Source organism: Borostomias antarcticus, assembly GCF_949987555.1.
Source record: "Borostomias antarcticus genome assembly, chromosome: 17".
NCBI classification, from domain to species: Eukaryota; Metazoa; Chordata; class Actinopteri; order Stomiiformes; family Stomiidae; genus Borostomias; species Borostomias antarcticus.
In genome coordinates this window covers 12401925-12416031 of record NC_140250.1, presented here as the reverse complement: position 1 = coordinate 12416031, position 14107 = coordinate 12401925, and the positions used below count along the sequence as shown (strand labels likewise).

At 47.2% G+C, this 14107-nt stretch overlaps 1 protein-coding gene across 1 annotated transcript in view; it reads left to right on the top strand.

Annotated features, from left to right (window-relative positions):
* hpse2 (heparanase 2) overlaps positions 1 to 14107 on the top strand; it is a gene marked incomplete at both ends in the record, with an annotated part of 168878 nt that overhangs the window by 97503 nt on the left and 57268 nt on the right. The window contains 3 exons of the mRNA XM_084452250.1: positions 1027 to 1120; positions 2349 to 2455; positions 2597 to 2711. Coding sequence (XP_084308376.1) covers positions 1027 to 1120; positions 2349 to 2455; positions 2597 to 2711 — 316 coding nt within the window. The remainder of the gene's footprint in view (positions 1 to 1026; positions 1121 to 2348; positions 2456 to 2596; positions 2712 to 14107) is intronic.

Below are 14107 nucleotides of genomic sequence, written 5' to 3'. Positions count from 1 at the left end.
CGTGCGTGTGTGTGTTTGTGTGTGTGAATGAGTGAGTGTGTCTCACACGTGAGTGAGTGTGTGTGTGTGAGTGTGTGTTATGTGCAGCTGGAGGGAGAGAGCAGAGATAATGGAGAGTTGTGATGCCGTATATCAGACAGCCGTTCCCCAGGAGGGCCACAGATCCTTCACCCCCACAGATAATGGCTCGCTGCAAAGGAGCAGGGAGGACCATCTTCTCCTCCCTCCTCTCCTCCTCCCTGCTATCCCTCGCTCCGACCCCCCCGCTGAACCAGACGGTCATCCACGCGCTATTTCATCCTGTCCGAAACTCCGCTCCACCTTCCCCCTGTCCATCACCCCCTCTCTCTCTTTCTCTCTGTACATGTTGTATAGTATAGAGAGAGAGAGAGAGAGAGAGAGAGAGAGAGAGAGAGAGAACGATGTGCCCTCTCTCTGTTTCCTCCCGTTAACATCTCAATCCAGATATCATCTGTGATCTTTCTTTCTATGCCTCCAGCTGCTCCTGTCTTCATCCCCAGTATCAGTACAGTGCCCATATATGGACAGGGCCTTCCTTGTGTGCTGGCTTTGTCAACTGGGATAATGTATATAACTCTACACGGTTTGTGTCAACCTGGATAATGTATATAACTACTTTCATTCTGTTTTTGTAGACCTGGATAATGTATACTGTATATTGTATTTGTAAACCAGGTTAATGTACAGTATTTAACCCTACCTTGCCTGTGTCGACCTGGATAATGTGTATAACTACCGTGTTGTAAGGGAGTTTTAACGACGTGCAATAATTTCTCTTTCTGACTGTACAACAGTGCATCGTTTATTACCAGGTGTATGTATACCCTAGTACTTGTTGACCTGGATAATGTATAACTACCGTGTATTTCTAAACCAGGTTAATGTATTTAACTCAGTGTCAACCTGGATAATGTATAAATATTGTGTATTTGTAAACCAGCTTAACGTATTTTAATTCTCCTTGTCTGTGTGGACCTGGATAATTCCCTGGCCTTGTCCCTGCAGCTACTACATGGACGGGAGAGTGACCAAGGTGGAGGACTTCCTGAAGACCCGTCTGCTGGACACGCTGATGGAGCAGATCACCAGAGTCTTCAAGGTCAGAGAGATGGACCTCACAACCTTCGTACTGAGTAATAGTCACTCTCTATCTCTCCTCTGTCCTCTGAGGGAATGAGAGAGACAGAAAGAGGGAGTGACATTGAGAGAGAGAGAGAGAGATAGAGAGAGAATTTCTCTTAAGAGGACACACTGCATGTGTTTGAGACACCAGCTTTAGACGTTGGTAGGCTGGATAGGTTCTGTTGACAGCGAGGTAATGTTATCAGCACTGCTTGTATGTAATTGTACAGTACTCAGCAAACCAGTTGTACAGTACAACGAAATACAAGCCACGTTGATAACATTACTTCGCCGTACAGTATGGTGAGCTGAACGCCAAGCTGAGAACAAGGGGGTGATATTCCCCAGAACAAGGGGGTGATATTCCCCAGAACGAGGGGGTGATATTCCCAAGAACATTCATTTGCAGTGTTCCCCATGGCAGAGCAAAAGGATACCAGGCAGCTGATGTCCGTGTGGTTTCACTGCTCTTGATCTCTGGGTTGTGTGATGTAAGTTTGGGTGACAGGAGGGATGTGAGCTGTGTGCAGTATGAGTGTGTATTTGTGTCTCTGTGTCCGCATGTGCGCATAATTGCCTGGGTAAGTGGGTGCGTGTACGCAGTTGTGTGTGTGTGTGTGTGTGTGTGTGTGTGTGTGTGTGCGCGCGCATGCGTTGTTGCCAGTAGTAATGGTTTGCAGCCATGCTGGAAGTGAGTACAGGCCCTGGGGAGGCCCTTGCTGTCTGGCAGGGTTTCATAGCAGGCCGGGTCCCCAGGATGGAGAGTTTAGCTGGACTACTACCACATCTCTCCCTCCCTCCCTCCCTCTCTCTCTCTCTCTCTCTCTCTCTCTCATCATTTGCCTAATGTACTTTAAAGTGACGGAGACGTAATAGGATCTGCTGCTGTTTCTGGCCCCCAGCCAGCAAGGCAGGCCTCCTGGAGATCCAGGAGATAGGAACAGTGCTCTCTAAGTAAAGGGGTTCTTTGGTTGTCTCTGTGGTAGAACCTTTGGTTGAAGCCGTTGACAGCCCTTTTTTTGGTTCCAGAGCACTTTTTGGTTCCGTTTCAAGTTTTTTCGGTAGACACAATAATACCTCTTCATCTGAACTAACTGTACCCTGTACCCTGACCCCATCTGATCCTAATACTACAATGTAAGTCTCTCCTCCTGTACCCCCACCCCGTCTGATCTACAACCCTTCTGCCCCTTGTCTCTCCATAGGTAGTGAACGCCCATGCCCCTGGTAAGAAGGTGTGGCTGGGAGGTGTGGGTCCTGCCTGGGCTGGAGGCACCAACAATCTATCCGATACCTACGCCGCTGGCTTCCTGTAAGGACATGTCACTTCCTCTCCTGTTAATGTTGCTTGATGTTATCAACTAACCTGAAATCCTTAAATATGACACATTGAAAATAGATAGAGATGTGCAGTATCAACCTGTGTGTGTGTGTGTGTGTGTTTATCTTCCAGGTGGCTGAACACTTTGGGCATGGCAGCGGTGCAGGGGATCGACGTGGTCCTACGACACTCCTTCTTTGACTACGGCTACGCACACCTGGTGGACCAACACTTCAACCCCCTCCCTGTAAGTCTCACACCCCAACTCATCCTGCAGGGTCGTGTTGATGCTCCAGGGCTTAGTTACATTACATTACATTAGATTACATTACAGTCATTTAGCTGACACTTTTATCCAAAGCGACTAACAATAATTGCATTTAACGTAGGAAAAGGTGCAAAGTGCAAGAATAGCAATCTAAAATACAATAGGAGGAGGGATTAGGAGGGAGGATTGTTGTAGTACTTCTTGAAGAGATGAGTTTTGAGCCTGCGACGAAAGATGGCAGTGACTCCACTGTCCTGACGTCAGTGGGCAGTTCATTCCACCACTGCGGGGCCAGGACAGAGAAGAGCCGTGACCGTGTCGATCGACCACAGGGGCCTCGGAGTGACGGGGCAACCAGTCACCCAGAGGTAGCAGAGCGTAGTGGTCGGGATGAGGTATAGGGTTTGACCATGGCCTGGAGGTAGGAGGGTGCTGTTCATTGCCCTGTAGGTTAGCGCCAGAGTTTTAAACTGGATGTGAGCCACTACAGGGAGCCAGTGTAGGGAACAGAGAAGGGAGGTTGTGTGGGAGCGAGCAGCAGCTTTCTGGACAGGTTCCCGGGGTTTAATGGCTGACGCCGGGGCCCCAGCAAGGAGGGAGTTGCAGTAGTCTTGGGGGGAGATGACCAGGGCCTGGATGAGCACCTGCGCCGTTTCATCAGTGAGGAAAGGGCGAACTAAGTCCAGATTGTACTGCAAGCAATTTATGAGAAAAAAACCTGCAGCAACTATGAGATATATTACTCCAGCCTGGTCCCTCTCCCCCCAGCCTGGTCCCTCTCCCCCCAGCCTGGTCCCTCTCCCCCCAGCCTGGTCCCTTTCCCCCCAGCCTGGTCCCTCTGCCTCCAGCCTGGTCCCTCTCCCTCCAGCCTGGTCCCTCTCCCTCCAGCCTGGTCCCTTTCCCCCCAGCCTGGTCCCTCTGCCTCCAGCCTGGTCCCTCTCCCTCCAGCCTGGTCCCTCTCCCTCCAGCCTGGTCCCTCTCCCTCCAGCCTGGTCCCTCTCCCCCTAGCCTGGCCCCTCTCCCTCCAGCCTGGTCCCTCTCCCCCTAGCCTGGCCCCTCTCCCTCCAGCCTGGTCCCTCTCCCTCCAGCCTGGTCCCTCTCCCTCCAGCCTGGTTCTTCTCAGCCTGGTCCCTCTCCTCCCAGCCTGGTCCTCCCAGCCTGGTCCCTCTCCCTCCAGCCTGGTTCTCCCCAGCCTGGTTCACCCCAGCCTGGTCCCTCTCCATCCAGCCTGGTTCCCCCCAGCCTGGTGCCTCAAGCCTGGTCCCTCTCCCTCCAGCCTACCAACAACCCGGCACCTCTCCTTCTTTCCCGTGGGAGTTATTAGCTGAGATGAAAGGTGTTTAGTAGTGTTGACTGGAGGGACGAGGGGAGAAGCGACGTGAAATCGGATCTCTTTGTCAGAAGAGCAGGACGGTGTCCCCCACCACTCATCTCCCACTGCCTCTCCTTTCCTGTCCTCCTCCCTCCCTCTCCACCCCCCCCCCCCCCTTCCCTCCTCCCATCCTCCCCTCACCCATCCACTCCACTACGCTTCCCCACACCCCTTCCCTCCTTCCCCTCACCTCTCCACTCCTCCTCCCCTCTCGCCATCTCCCCTCTACTCCACCCCTCCTCTCCCCCCCCCCCTTCTCTCCTCCCCTCCCTCTCCCCTCAACCCTCCCTTCCTCCCCAACCCTCCTCCCTTCTTGTCAAAAAGTAGTGGTGACTGATCTGAAACCTGAGCTGCAGGTCACCCTCCCTGCAGCACTGTCTGCAATAGATCAGTCCACTCCTATTCACTGTAGTTGAGACTGATCCATGATGAGAATGAGGGGGTAGGGCTGCAGAAATAGCTTCAGGATGGAAACGCTTTACACATCCAGTTCTGCAATGCATTGACAGTATATGGATGTCTAAACACACACACACACACACACTACCAAATCCACACACACACACGCACACACGCACGCACGCACACACACACACACTACACACACACACACACACACACACACACACACACACACACACACACATAGATGATCTTGATGTAGCATGTGAAGCAGGTGCATCAGTCAGGGCTCCAGCATTCACACCAGTGTTTGCAGTGCTGAGGAATCATTTTTGTTCCAGTGTTAACTTGTTTATAGTAGGGAAGCAGTGCCAAGTTTAAAAAAAAGATTTATTAGGGACTTGTGGATGATTCAAGAAGATCTGGTTTTCATTATAATAATGCATTTTATATGTTGCAACCTTTACTTAGACAACATGAAAACATGGTGATGTAACAAATAATGAGAAGTTGACAGCTGTTTAACTAGTCCTGGTCTAGCCTGGCTTATGGGCTGATGCCGGCATGTTTCTCTTCAGGACCGGTCAGTAGGATGGAACCAGCTAGCCATGCCATCGAAATAGCTGTGAACTGAAATGACATGAAATCTAACATCTGCTAAATTAAGATCACCTGGACACATCAGTTCCAATGCTTTCAATTCAAATCCAGCACAATAAGACCATGATAGCCAGATAGTTCTCAAGCTCAAACCTAGCAGCAGCTTCTGTCGGTGGCTAAAGCAGTTAGCTAACATTACAATGATGATGTTAGCTATTTTGCTGCTGTTGGTTCAACTTCCATTTCTCAAGCATAAATGGAGGCAAACTCAAACTCACATTAGCAGCAAAACATCTAATGGCATAGACGGAGGCAAAATCAAACTCGCATTAGCACCAAAACAGCTTATGCTCTAAACCGACTCATGGTGTTCCACAAGTCTTTTTTTCTCCTTTCTTTCTTGAGAGTAAGCTCTCATTTACAACACGTCAAGAAAATACTGTACATCATATAAAAGTACAAGGTATAAAACAAGAACAATAATACACTTTAACCAATTAAACTATAAAAATAAATAAATTACAATTAAAATGATTAAAAACAACTGAAGATTGTAACAGAATTATTGCTGATCAAAGATCTAAACTGACCAATGGATACCAGTGTGTTGAGTTTCAGGGAGGATTGTAGGATGTTCCATGTGTTGGGGGCAGAGAAGCTGAAAGCAGACTTCCCATTTTCAGTGTTTATTCTAGGGACCTGAAGTACAAGCCAGTCACTGGGATGAGTGTGATAAGATCCAAAGGGCCAACTCAACAGTGAGGAGATATAAGATGGTTGACCACCAATAATGGCCTTGTACTGTATATGAACAGATGCCAGTGCAGATTACATCTCTCCGCCAAGGAGGATCACCCAACCTTGTTGTAAAGGACACTGGTGAGTGCTGTAGCTATCTCCAGCAATGCACCTGAGGGCAGAGTGTTTAAGACCCTTTCACACCTACGTTGTTTAGTCCGGACTTTCAGACTTTCCAGTTTGATCCGGACCAAATTGACAGGTGTGAATCCTCCTGGACCACGGTGCGCGGATCAAAGACTTTGGTCTTTGGTCCGACTTCAAGAGGTGGTCTCGGCTCGAACCAAGGTTTGCTGCTGCCTAATGTGAAATCAAAGGTTCGCACTTTCGGATCAAGCACATCCTCAAACCAATCAGTATCAAGTATAGGGAGACGCACCCCCAAGCAAACGATGACGACATAATGTAGGTCTGCCACCAAAAATCCTTTGGTCCGCTGGTGTGAAAGCGAAATCTATAGAACTAATCAATAAAAAATAACAAATGTGAAAGCGGCAAACAGGATTCTGGTTCGGACCTTGGTCTAGACCTTTAGGTGTGAAAGTGCCCTAAGGATTTAAGAACAGAAGTAGCATGCCTGTAGATTACATCTCCGTTATCCAAGACAGAAAGAAAAACAATAACACTGTGATAGCCAGTTAGCTCACAAGCTCACAACTAGCAGCAGCTTCCATAACATAATGGTAGCCGTCAGCGGCTAAAGCAGTTAGCTAATATTACGATAATGATTCCTGTAATGGAAGCTGCTGTAATTAGCTATTTTGATACAGCTAACATTACAGGAATCTTCGTAATATTAGTTGCAGTGCATTCATTGTGAGTTGAATTGCGGGACGTGATGTGACAGGGTTTGTTTGGTCTAGGCGGGTTTGTTTGGTCTGGACGAGTGAAGAAGCAACAGTACATTCATTGCAAGTTGAAATGCGAGGATGGGACGTGCCATGATGGGATGCAAATCCAGAATTTGCCTCTTCACATACCAGTCTGTTTTTCTAGCTCTGTCTTGGGAGTTGTCTTGGCCCATAACAGTAACACTAGGGAGTTGGGAAAAGAATAATTGCACAACAATAACAGTTGTATTGCATGCGTAATCAAACAATTCATGGTGTTTGATGCAACACACTCGACTGGTGTTGTGGAAATTTCTGTCACAGAGTGTTGTTCTGGAGAGAGTGAATGCCAACATTCTAAGTTTAACAAAGTTTATTACATGCAAGCAGGCAAGCAGCACAGTAGCCACATACAGCCAATGTAGCCAATACAAACAGCACAATAACATACAAACACCCCCAATAACCCGTCTCGAGAAGAGGGCCGTCAAATCTCAGTTGCTTCATGCACACAGCAGTCTGCAATGTGAGAAATGGCGGCCCAGATCTGCGGTTACAGTTGACATTTATACAGTCAAAAGGAGACCCCTTGGTTACTTCACAGCCCTCTCTTCCCACCCCCCAGTCCAGCTGGAATCCTGTTTTGTCCACAGAGACTGGCAAGGCTGGGGCGCAAGCAGAGACAGTTACTTCTACAAAAACACAAGATTACAAAGTACACAGCATTCTTTCTCTAGCCAAGGTATGAGAGGCCAGTTCTGTGGCCTAAACAGCAGACAGTGTTAGAGAGATCTGACCAAGGTCTAGTATGTCAAATTAATTCAAACTAGGGCTGCGAGCAGCAGTGAGCGGGCCCTCGCACCCCACGCGTGTCGGGGTGCGGCGCCGTTAAAGGGTGTGCTATTTCGGTGTCCTGTGCTGAGAGTAACGTCCTGTCACCAGTAGGTGGCACTGTAAGCGTGACTCAATACCGACACATAGATGTGTACAGGACTGTACCTTGATGAAGCGTGAGAAATGTTGTGTAAATCGGACAAAGTATGTAGGAGTTATGAGGACTTCCTGTTTCACCAGTAGGTGGCGCTGTAGGTATGACGCAATACTGACTTACAGAAGTGTTCAAGATGCGACCTTCATCAAGCATGAGCAATTAGGAGTAAATCGGATAACGTATGTAGGAGTTATGAGTACTTCCTGTTTCACCAGTAGGTGGCGCTGTAAGTGTGACTCAATACCGACGCATAGATGTGTTCACAAGGTCACCTTCATGAAGCGTCAGCAATTTGGTGCAAATCGGATGATGTATGCAGGAGTTATGAGGACTTCCTTTTTCACCAATAGGTGGCGCTATAAGTATGACGCAGTACTGACACATAGATGTGTTCAAGACAGAACCCTCATGAAGCGTGAGATATATCGGACAAATCGGATAATGTATGGAGGAGTTATGAGGACATCGTGTTTTATGGCGAAATGTCAAACTTTGGCGGGGCGCCACGGCAAGGGTGTTTGGTGAAAACTAAATTTTTTTGATAACTTTTGATCACAAAGGTCTTAAGATGAAGCTGACCCGATATGAAGTTGATCGGATGAAATCTGTAGGAGGAGTTCGTCGAAGTACGAGGCATGGAAATGGTCAAAACAAGGACAAAATGGCACATTAAAAGCAAAATGGCGGACTTCCTGTTGCATGTTGGGTATAGCTCCAAGAGACATTTTAGTGTGGCTCGATGAAATACATATGGCCACCGAATTTCGTTCGCCTACATCAAACTGAAAGGTGGGGCTCGCCATTTAAAACTTTCCAGGGGGCGCTCTTGAGCCGTTTTGCCACGCCCATTTCCGTCACCCATGAAATATCCGATTTTCACCGGGACTGATGTATCTGCAAAGTTTCATCCGTTTTCATCGATGTTTAGGCCGCCAAAAAGGCATTTGTTTGGGGAGAAGAAGGAGAAGGAGAAGGAGAATAATAATCCTTCGAGTTTCAATAGGGCCTCGCACCGCCAGTGCTCGGGCCCTAATAATGTCTAATAACACAGAATTTTCCATTACACTGGCAGTGGCGGTTCTAGGGTTCCAGTTGCCATCCTCTGGCGAACTCCTGTCACCATTTTGCCACCCCAGGTAAAACTTGCTAGAACTGCTACTTTCGACTGGACAGGCTGGCAGACCCTGCCACTTAACTAAGAAAAGGTCAACAGCTGTTATTTTGAAACTGACCACATATTGGGAATCTACATGGTTACTTTCTCGTCTGAAAAAATATAACAACAACAACAACTAGGGCTGCGAGCAGCAGTGAGCGGGCCCTCACACCCCATGCGTGTCGGGGTGTGGCGCCGTTAAAGGGTGTGCTATTTCGGTGTGCAGTACTGAGAGAAAGTTTCTGTCGCCAGTAGGTGGCGCTCTAAGCGTGACTCAATACCGAAGCATAGATGTGTTCAGGACGGTACCTTGATGAAGCGTGAGAAATGTTGAGTAAATTGGATAACGTATGTAGGAGTTATGAGGACTTCCTGTTTCACCAGTAGGTGGCGCTGTAGGTATGACGCAATACTGACTTACAGAAGTGTTCAAGATGCGACCTTCATCAAGCATGAGCAATTTGGAGTAAATCGGATAACATATGTAGGAGTTATGAGTACTTCCTGTTTCACCAGTAGGTGGCGCTGTAAGTGTGACTCAATACCGACGCATAGATGTGTTCAGAAGGTGACCTTCACGAAGCGTCAGCAATTTGGTGCAAATCGGATGATGTATGCAGGAGTTATGAGGACTCCCTGTTTCACCAATAGGTGGCGCTATAAGTATGACACAATATGGACACATAGATGTGTTCAGGACAGAACCGTCATGAAGCGTGAGATATATCGGACAAATCCGATAATGTATGGAGGAGTTATGGGGACTTCCTGTTTCACCAATAGGTGGCGCTATAAGTATGATGCAATACTGACACATAGATGTGTTCAGGACAGAACTGTCATGAAGCGTGAGATATATCGGACAAATTGGATAATGTATGTAGTAGTTATGAGGACTTCCTGTTTCACCAATAGGTGGCGCTATAAGTATGATGCAATACTGACACATAGATGTGTTCAGGACAGAACCGTCATGAAGCGTGAGATATATCGGACAAATTGGATAATGTATGGAGGAGTTATGAGGACTTCGTGTTTCACCAATAGGTGGCGCTATAAGTATGACGCAATACTGACACATAGATGTGTTCAGGACAGAACCGTCATGAAGCGTGAGATATATCGGACAAATTGGATAATGTATGGAGGAGTTATGAGGACTTCGTGTTTTATGGCGAAATGTCAAACTTTGGCGGGGCGCCACGGCAAGGGTGTTTGGTGAAAACTCAATTTTTTTGATAACTTTTGATCACAAAGGTCTTAAGATGAAGCTGACCCGATATGAAGTTGATCGGATGAAATCTGTAGGAGGAGTTCGTCAAAGTACGAGGCATGGAAATGGTCAAAACAAGGACAAAATGGCACATTAAGAGCAAAATGGCGGACTTCCTGTTGCATGTTGGGTATAGCTCCAAGAGACATTTTAGTGTGGCTCGATGAAATACATATGCCCACCGAATTTCGTTCGCCTACATCAAACTGAAAGGTGGGGCTCGCCATTTTAAACTTTCCAGGGGGCGCTGTTGAGCCGTTTTGCCACGCCCATTTCCGTCACCAATGAAATATCCGATTTTCACCGGGACTGATGTATCTGCAAAGTTTCATCCGTTTTCATCGATGTTTAGGCCGCCAAAAAGGCATTTGTTTGGGGAGAAGAAGGAGAAGGAGAAGGAGAACTAGGGCTGCGAGCAGCAGTGAGCGGGCCCTCGCACCCCACGCGTGTCGGGGTGTGGCGCCGTTAAAGGCTGTGCTATTTCGGTGTGCAGTACTGAGAGAAACTTCCTGTCACCAGTAGGTGGCGCTCTAGGCGTGACTCAATACCGAAGCATAGATGTGTTCAGGACGGTACCTTGATGAAGCGTGAGAAATGTTGAGTAAATCGGATAACGTATGTAGGAGTTATGAGGACTTCCTGTTTCACCAGTAGGTGGCACTGTAAGTGTGACTCAATACCGACACATTGATGGGTTCAGAAGGCGACCTTCGTGAAGCGTCAGCAATTTGGTGCAAATCGGATGATGTATGCAGGAGTTATGAGGACTTCCTGTTTCACCAATAGGTGGCGCTATACGTATGACGCAATACTGACACATAGATGTGTTCAGGACAGAACCTTCATGAAGCGTGAGATATATTGGACGAATTGGATAATGTATGTAGGAGTTATGAGGACTTCCTGTTTCACCAATAGGTGGCGCTATAAGTATGACGCAATACTGACACATAGATGTGTTCAGGACAGAACCGTCATGAAGCGTGAGATATATCGGACAAATTGGATAATGTATGGAGGAGTTATGAGGACTTCGTGTTTTATGGCGAAATGTCAAACTTTGGCGGGGCGCCACGGCAAGGGTGTTTGGTGAAAACTTAATTTTTTTGATAACTTTTGATCACAAAGGTCTTAAGATGAAGCTGACCCGATATGAAGTTGATCGGATGAAATCTGTAGGAGGAGTTCGTCGAAGTACGAGGCATGGAAATGGTCAAAACAAGGACAAAATGGCACATTAAGAGCAAAATGGCGGACTTCCTGTTGCATGTTGGGTATAGCTCCAAGAGACATTTAAGTGTGGCTCCATGAAATACATATGCCCACCGAATTTCGTTCGCCTCCATCAAACTGAAAGGTGGGGCTCGCCATTTTAAACTTTCCAGGGGGCGCTCTTGAGCCGTTTTGCCACGCCCATTTCCGTCACCAATGAAATATCCATTTTTCACCGGGACTGATGTATCTGCAAAGTTTCATCCGTTTTCATCGATGTTTAGGCCGCCAAAAAGGCATTTGTTTGGGGAGAAGAAGAAGGAGAATAATAACTAGTGCTGCGAGCAGCAGTGAGCGGGCCCTCGCACCCCACGCGGGTCGGGGTGTGGCGCCGTTAAAGGGTGTGCTATTTCGGTGTCCAGTACTGACAGAAACTTCCTGTCACCAGTAGGTGGCGCTCTAAGCGTGACTCAATACCGACGCATAGATGTGTTCAGGACAGTACCTTGATGAAGCGTGAGAAATGTTGTGTAAATCGGACAAAGTATGTAGGAGTTATGAGGACTTCCTGTAAGCAGTAGGTGGCGCTGTAGGTATGACGCAATACTGACCTACAGATGTGTTCAAGATGCGACCTTAATCAAGCATGAGCAATTTGGAGTAAATCGGATAATGTATGTAGGAGTTATGAGAACTTCCTGTTTCACCAGTAGGTGGCGCTGTAAGTGTAACTCAATACCGACGCATAGATGTGTTCAGAAGGTGACCTTTATGAAGCGTCAGCAATTTGGTGCAAATCGGATGATGTATGCAGGAGTTATGAGGACTTCCTGTTTCACCAATAGGTGGCGCTATAAGTATGACGCAATACTGACACATAGATGTGTTCAGGACAGAACCGTCATGAAGCGTGAGATATATCGGACAAATTGGATAATGTATGGAGGAGTTATGAGGACTTCCTGTTTCACCAATAGGTGGCGCTATAAGTATGACGCAATACTGACACATAGATGTGTTCAGGACAGAACCGTCATGAAGCGTGAGATATATCGGACAAATTGGATAATGTATGGAGGAGTTATGAGGACTTCCTGTTTCACCAATAGGTGGCGCTATAAGTATGACGCAATACTGACACATAGATGTGTTCAGGACAGAACCGTCATGAAGCGTGAGATATATCGGACAAATTGGATAATGTATGGAGGAGTTATGAGGACTTCCTGTTTCACCAATAGGTGGCGCTATAAGTATGATGCAATACTGACACATAGATGTGTTCAGGACAGAACCGTCATGAAGCGTGAGATAAATCGGACAAATCGGATATTGTATGGAGGAGTTATGAGGACTTCCTGTTTCACCAATAGGTGGCGCTATAAGTATGACGCAATACTGACACAAAGATGTGTTCAGGACAGAACCCTCATGAAGCGTGAGATATATCGGACAAATCGGATAATGTATGGAGGAGTTATGAGGACTTCCTGTTTTACCAATAGGTGGCGCTATAAGTATGACACAATACCAACACATAGATGTGTTCAGGACAGAACCTTCATGAAGCGTGAGATATATCGGACGAATTGGATAATGTATGGAGGAGTTATGAGGACTTCCTGTTTCACCAATAGGTGGCGCTATAAGTATGACGCAATACTGACACATAGATGTGTTCAGGACAGAACCGTCATGAAGCGTGAGATATATCGGACAAATTGGATAATGTATGTAGGAGTTATGAGGACTTCGTGTTTTATGGCGAAATGTCAAACTTTGGCGGGGCGCCACGGCAAGGGTGTTTGGTGAAAACTCAATTTTTTTGATAACTTTTGATCACAAAGGTCTTAAGATGAAGCTGACCCGATATGAAGTTGATCGGATGAAATCTGTAGGAGGAGTTCGTCGAAGTACGAGGCATGGAAATGGTCAAAACAAGGACAAAATGGCACATTAAAAGCAAAATGGCGGCCTTCCTGTTGCATGTTGGGTATAGCTCCAAGAGACATTTTAGTGCGTCTCGATGAACTACATATGCCCTCCGAATTTCGTTCGCCTACATCAAACTGAAAGGTGGGGCTCGCCATTTTAAATTTTCCAGGGGGCGCTCTTGAGCCGTTTTGCCACGCCCATTTCCGTCACCCATGAATTATCAAATTTTTCACCGGGACTGACGTATCTGCAAAGTTTCATCCGTTTTCATCGATGTTCAGGCCGCCTAAAAGGCATTTGTTTGGAGTAAAGAAGGAGAAGGAGAAGGAGAAGAATAATAATAATCCTTCGAGTTTCAATAGGGCCTCGCACCGCCAGTGCTCGGGCCCTAATAATCCTTCGAAATTCAATAGGGCCTCGCACCGCCAGTGCTCGGGCCCTAATAATAATCCTTCGAGTTTCAATAGGGCCAGTGCCAGTGCTCGGGCCCTAATTACTAGACGGCTTGCTCGGCTTGCTCGTGTTTGTTGCTTTCTCTAACAGTGTTAGTTTGTTCTAGGAAAATGATAATGTCATAATGTTAGATTAGGGTGGAGGGACTACTGCCCTCTTGTGGTGCCAACAGAGAGCTGCCGGCCAGCAATAAACGACGACCAGAGCTACCGAGCAAGTGACAATGCGACAATCCCTAGTACTGGGGCCTTCGGCAGCAGCCTCAAAAACAGCATTCAGCAAAAACACTGATCTCCATGCATGGAGAGGGACGTTATTAGGCTGTTTAAGAGACAGAACCCCTGCATTGCAGC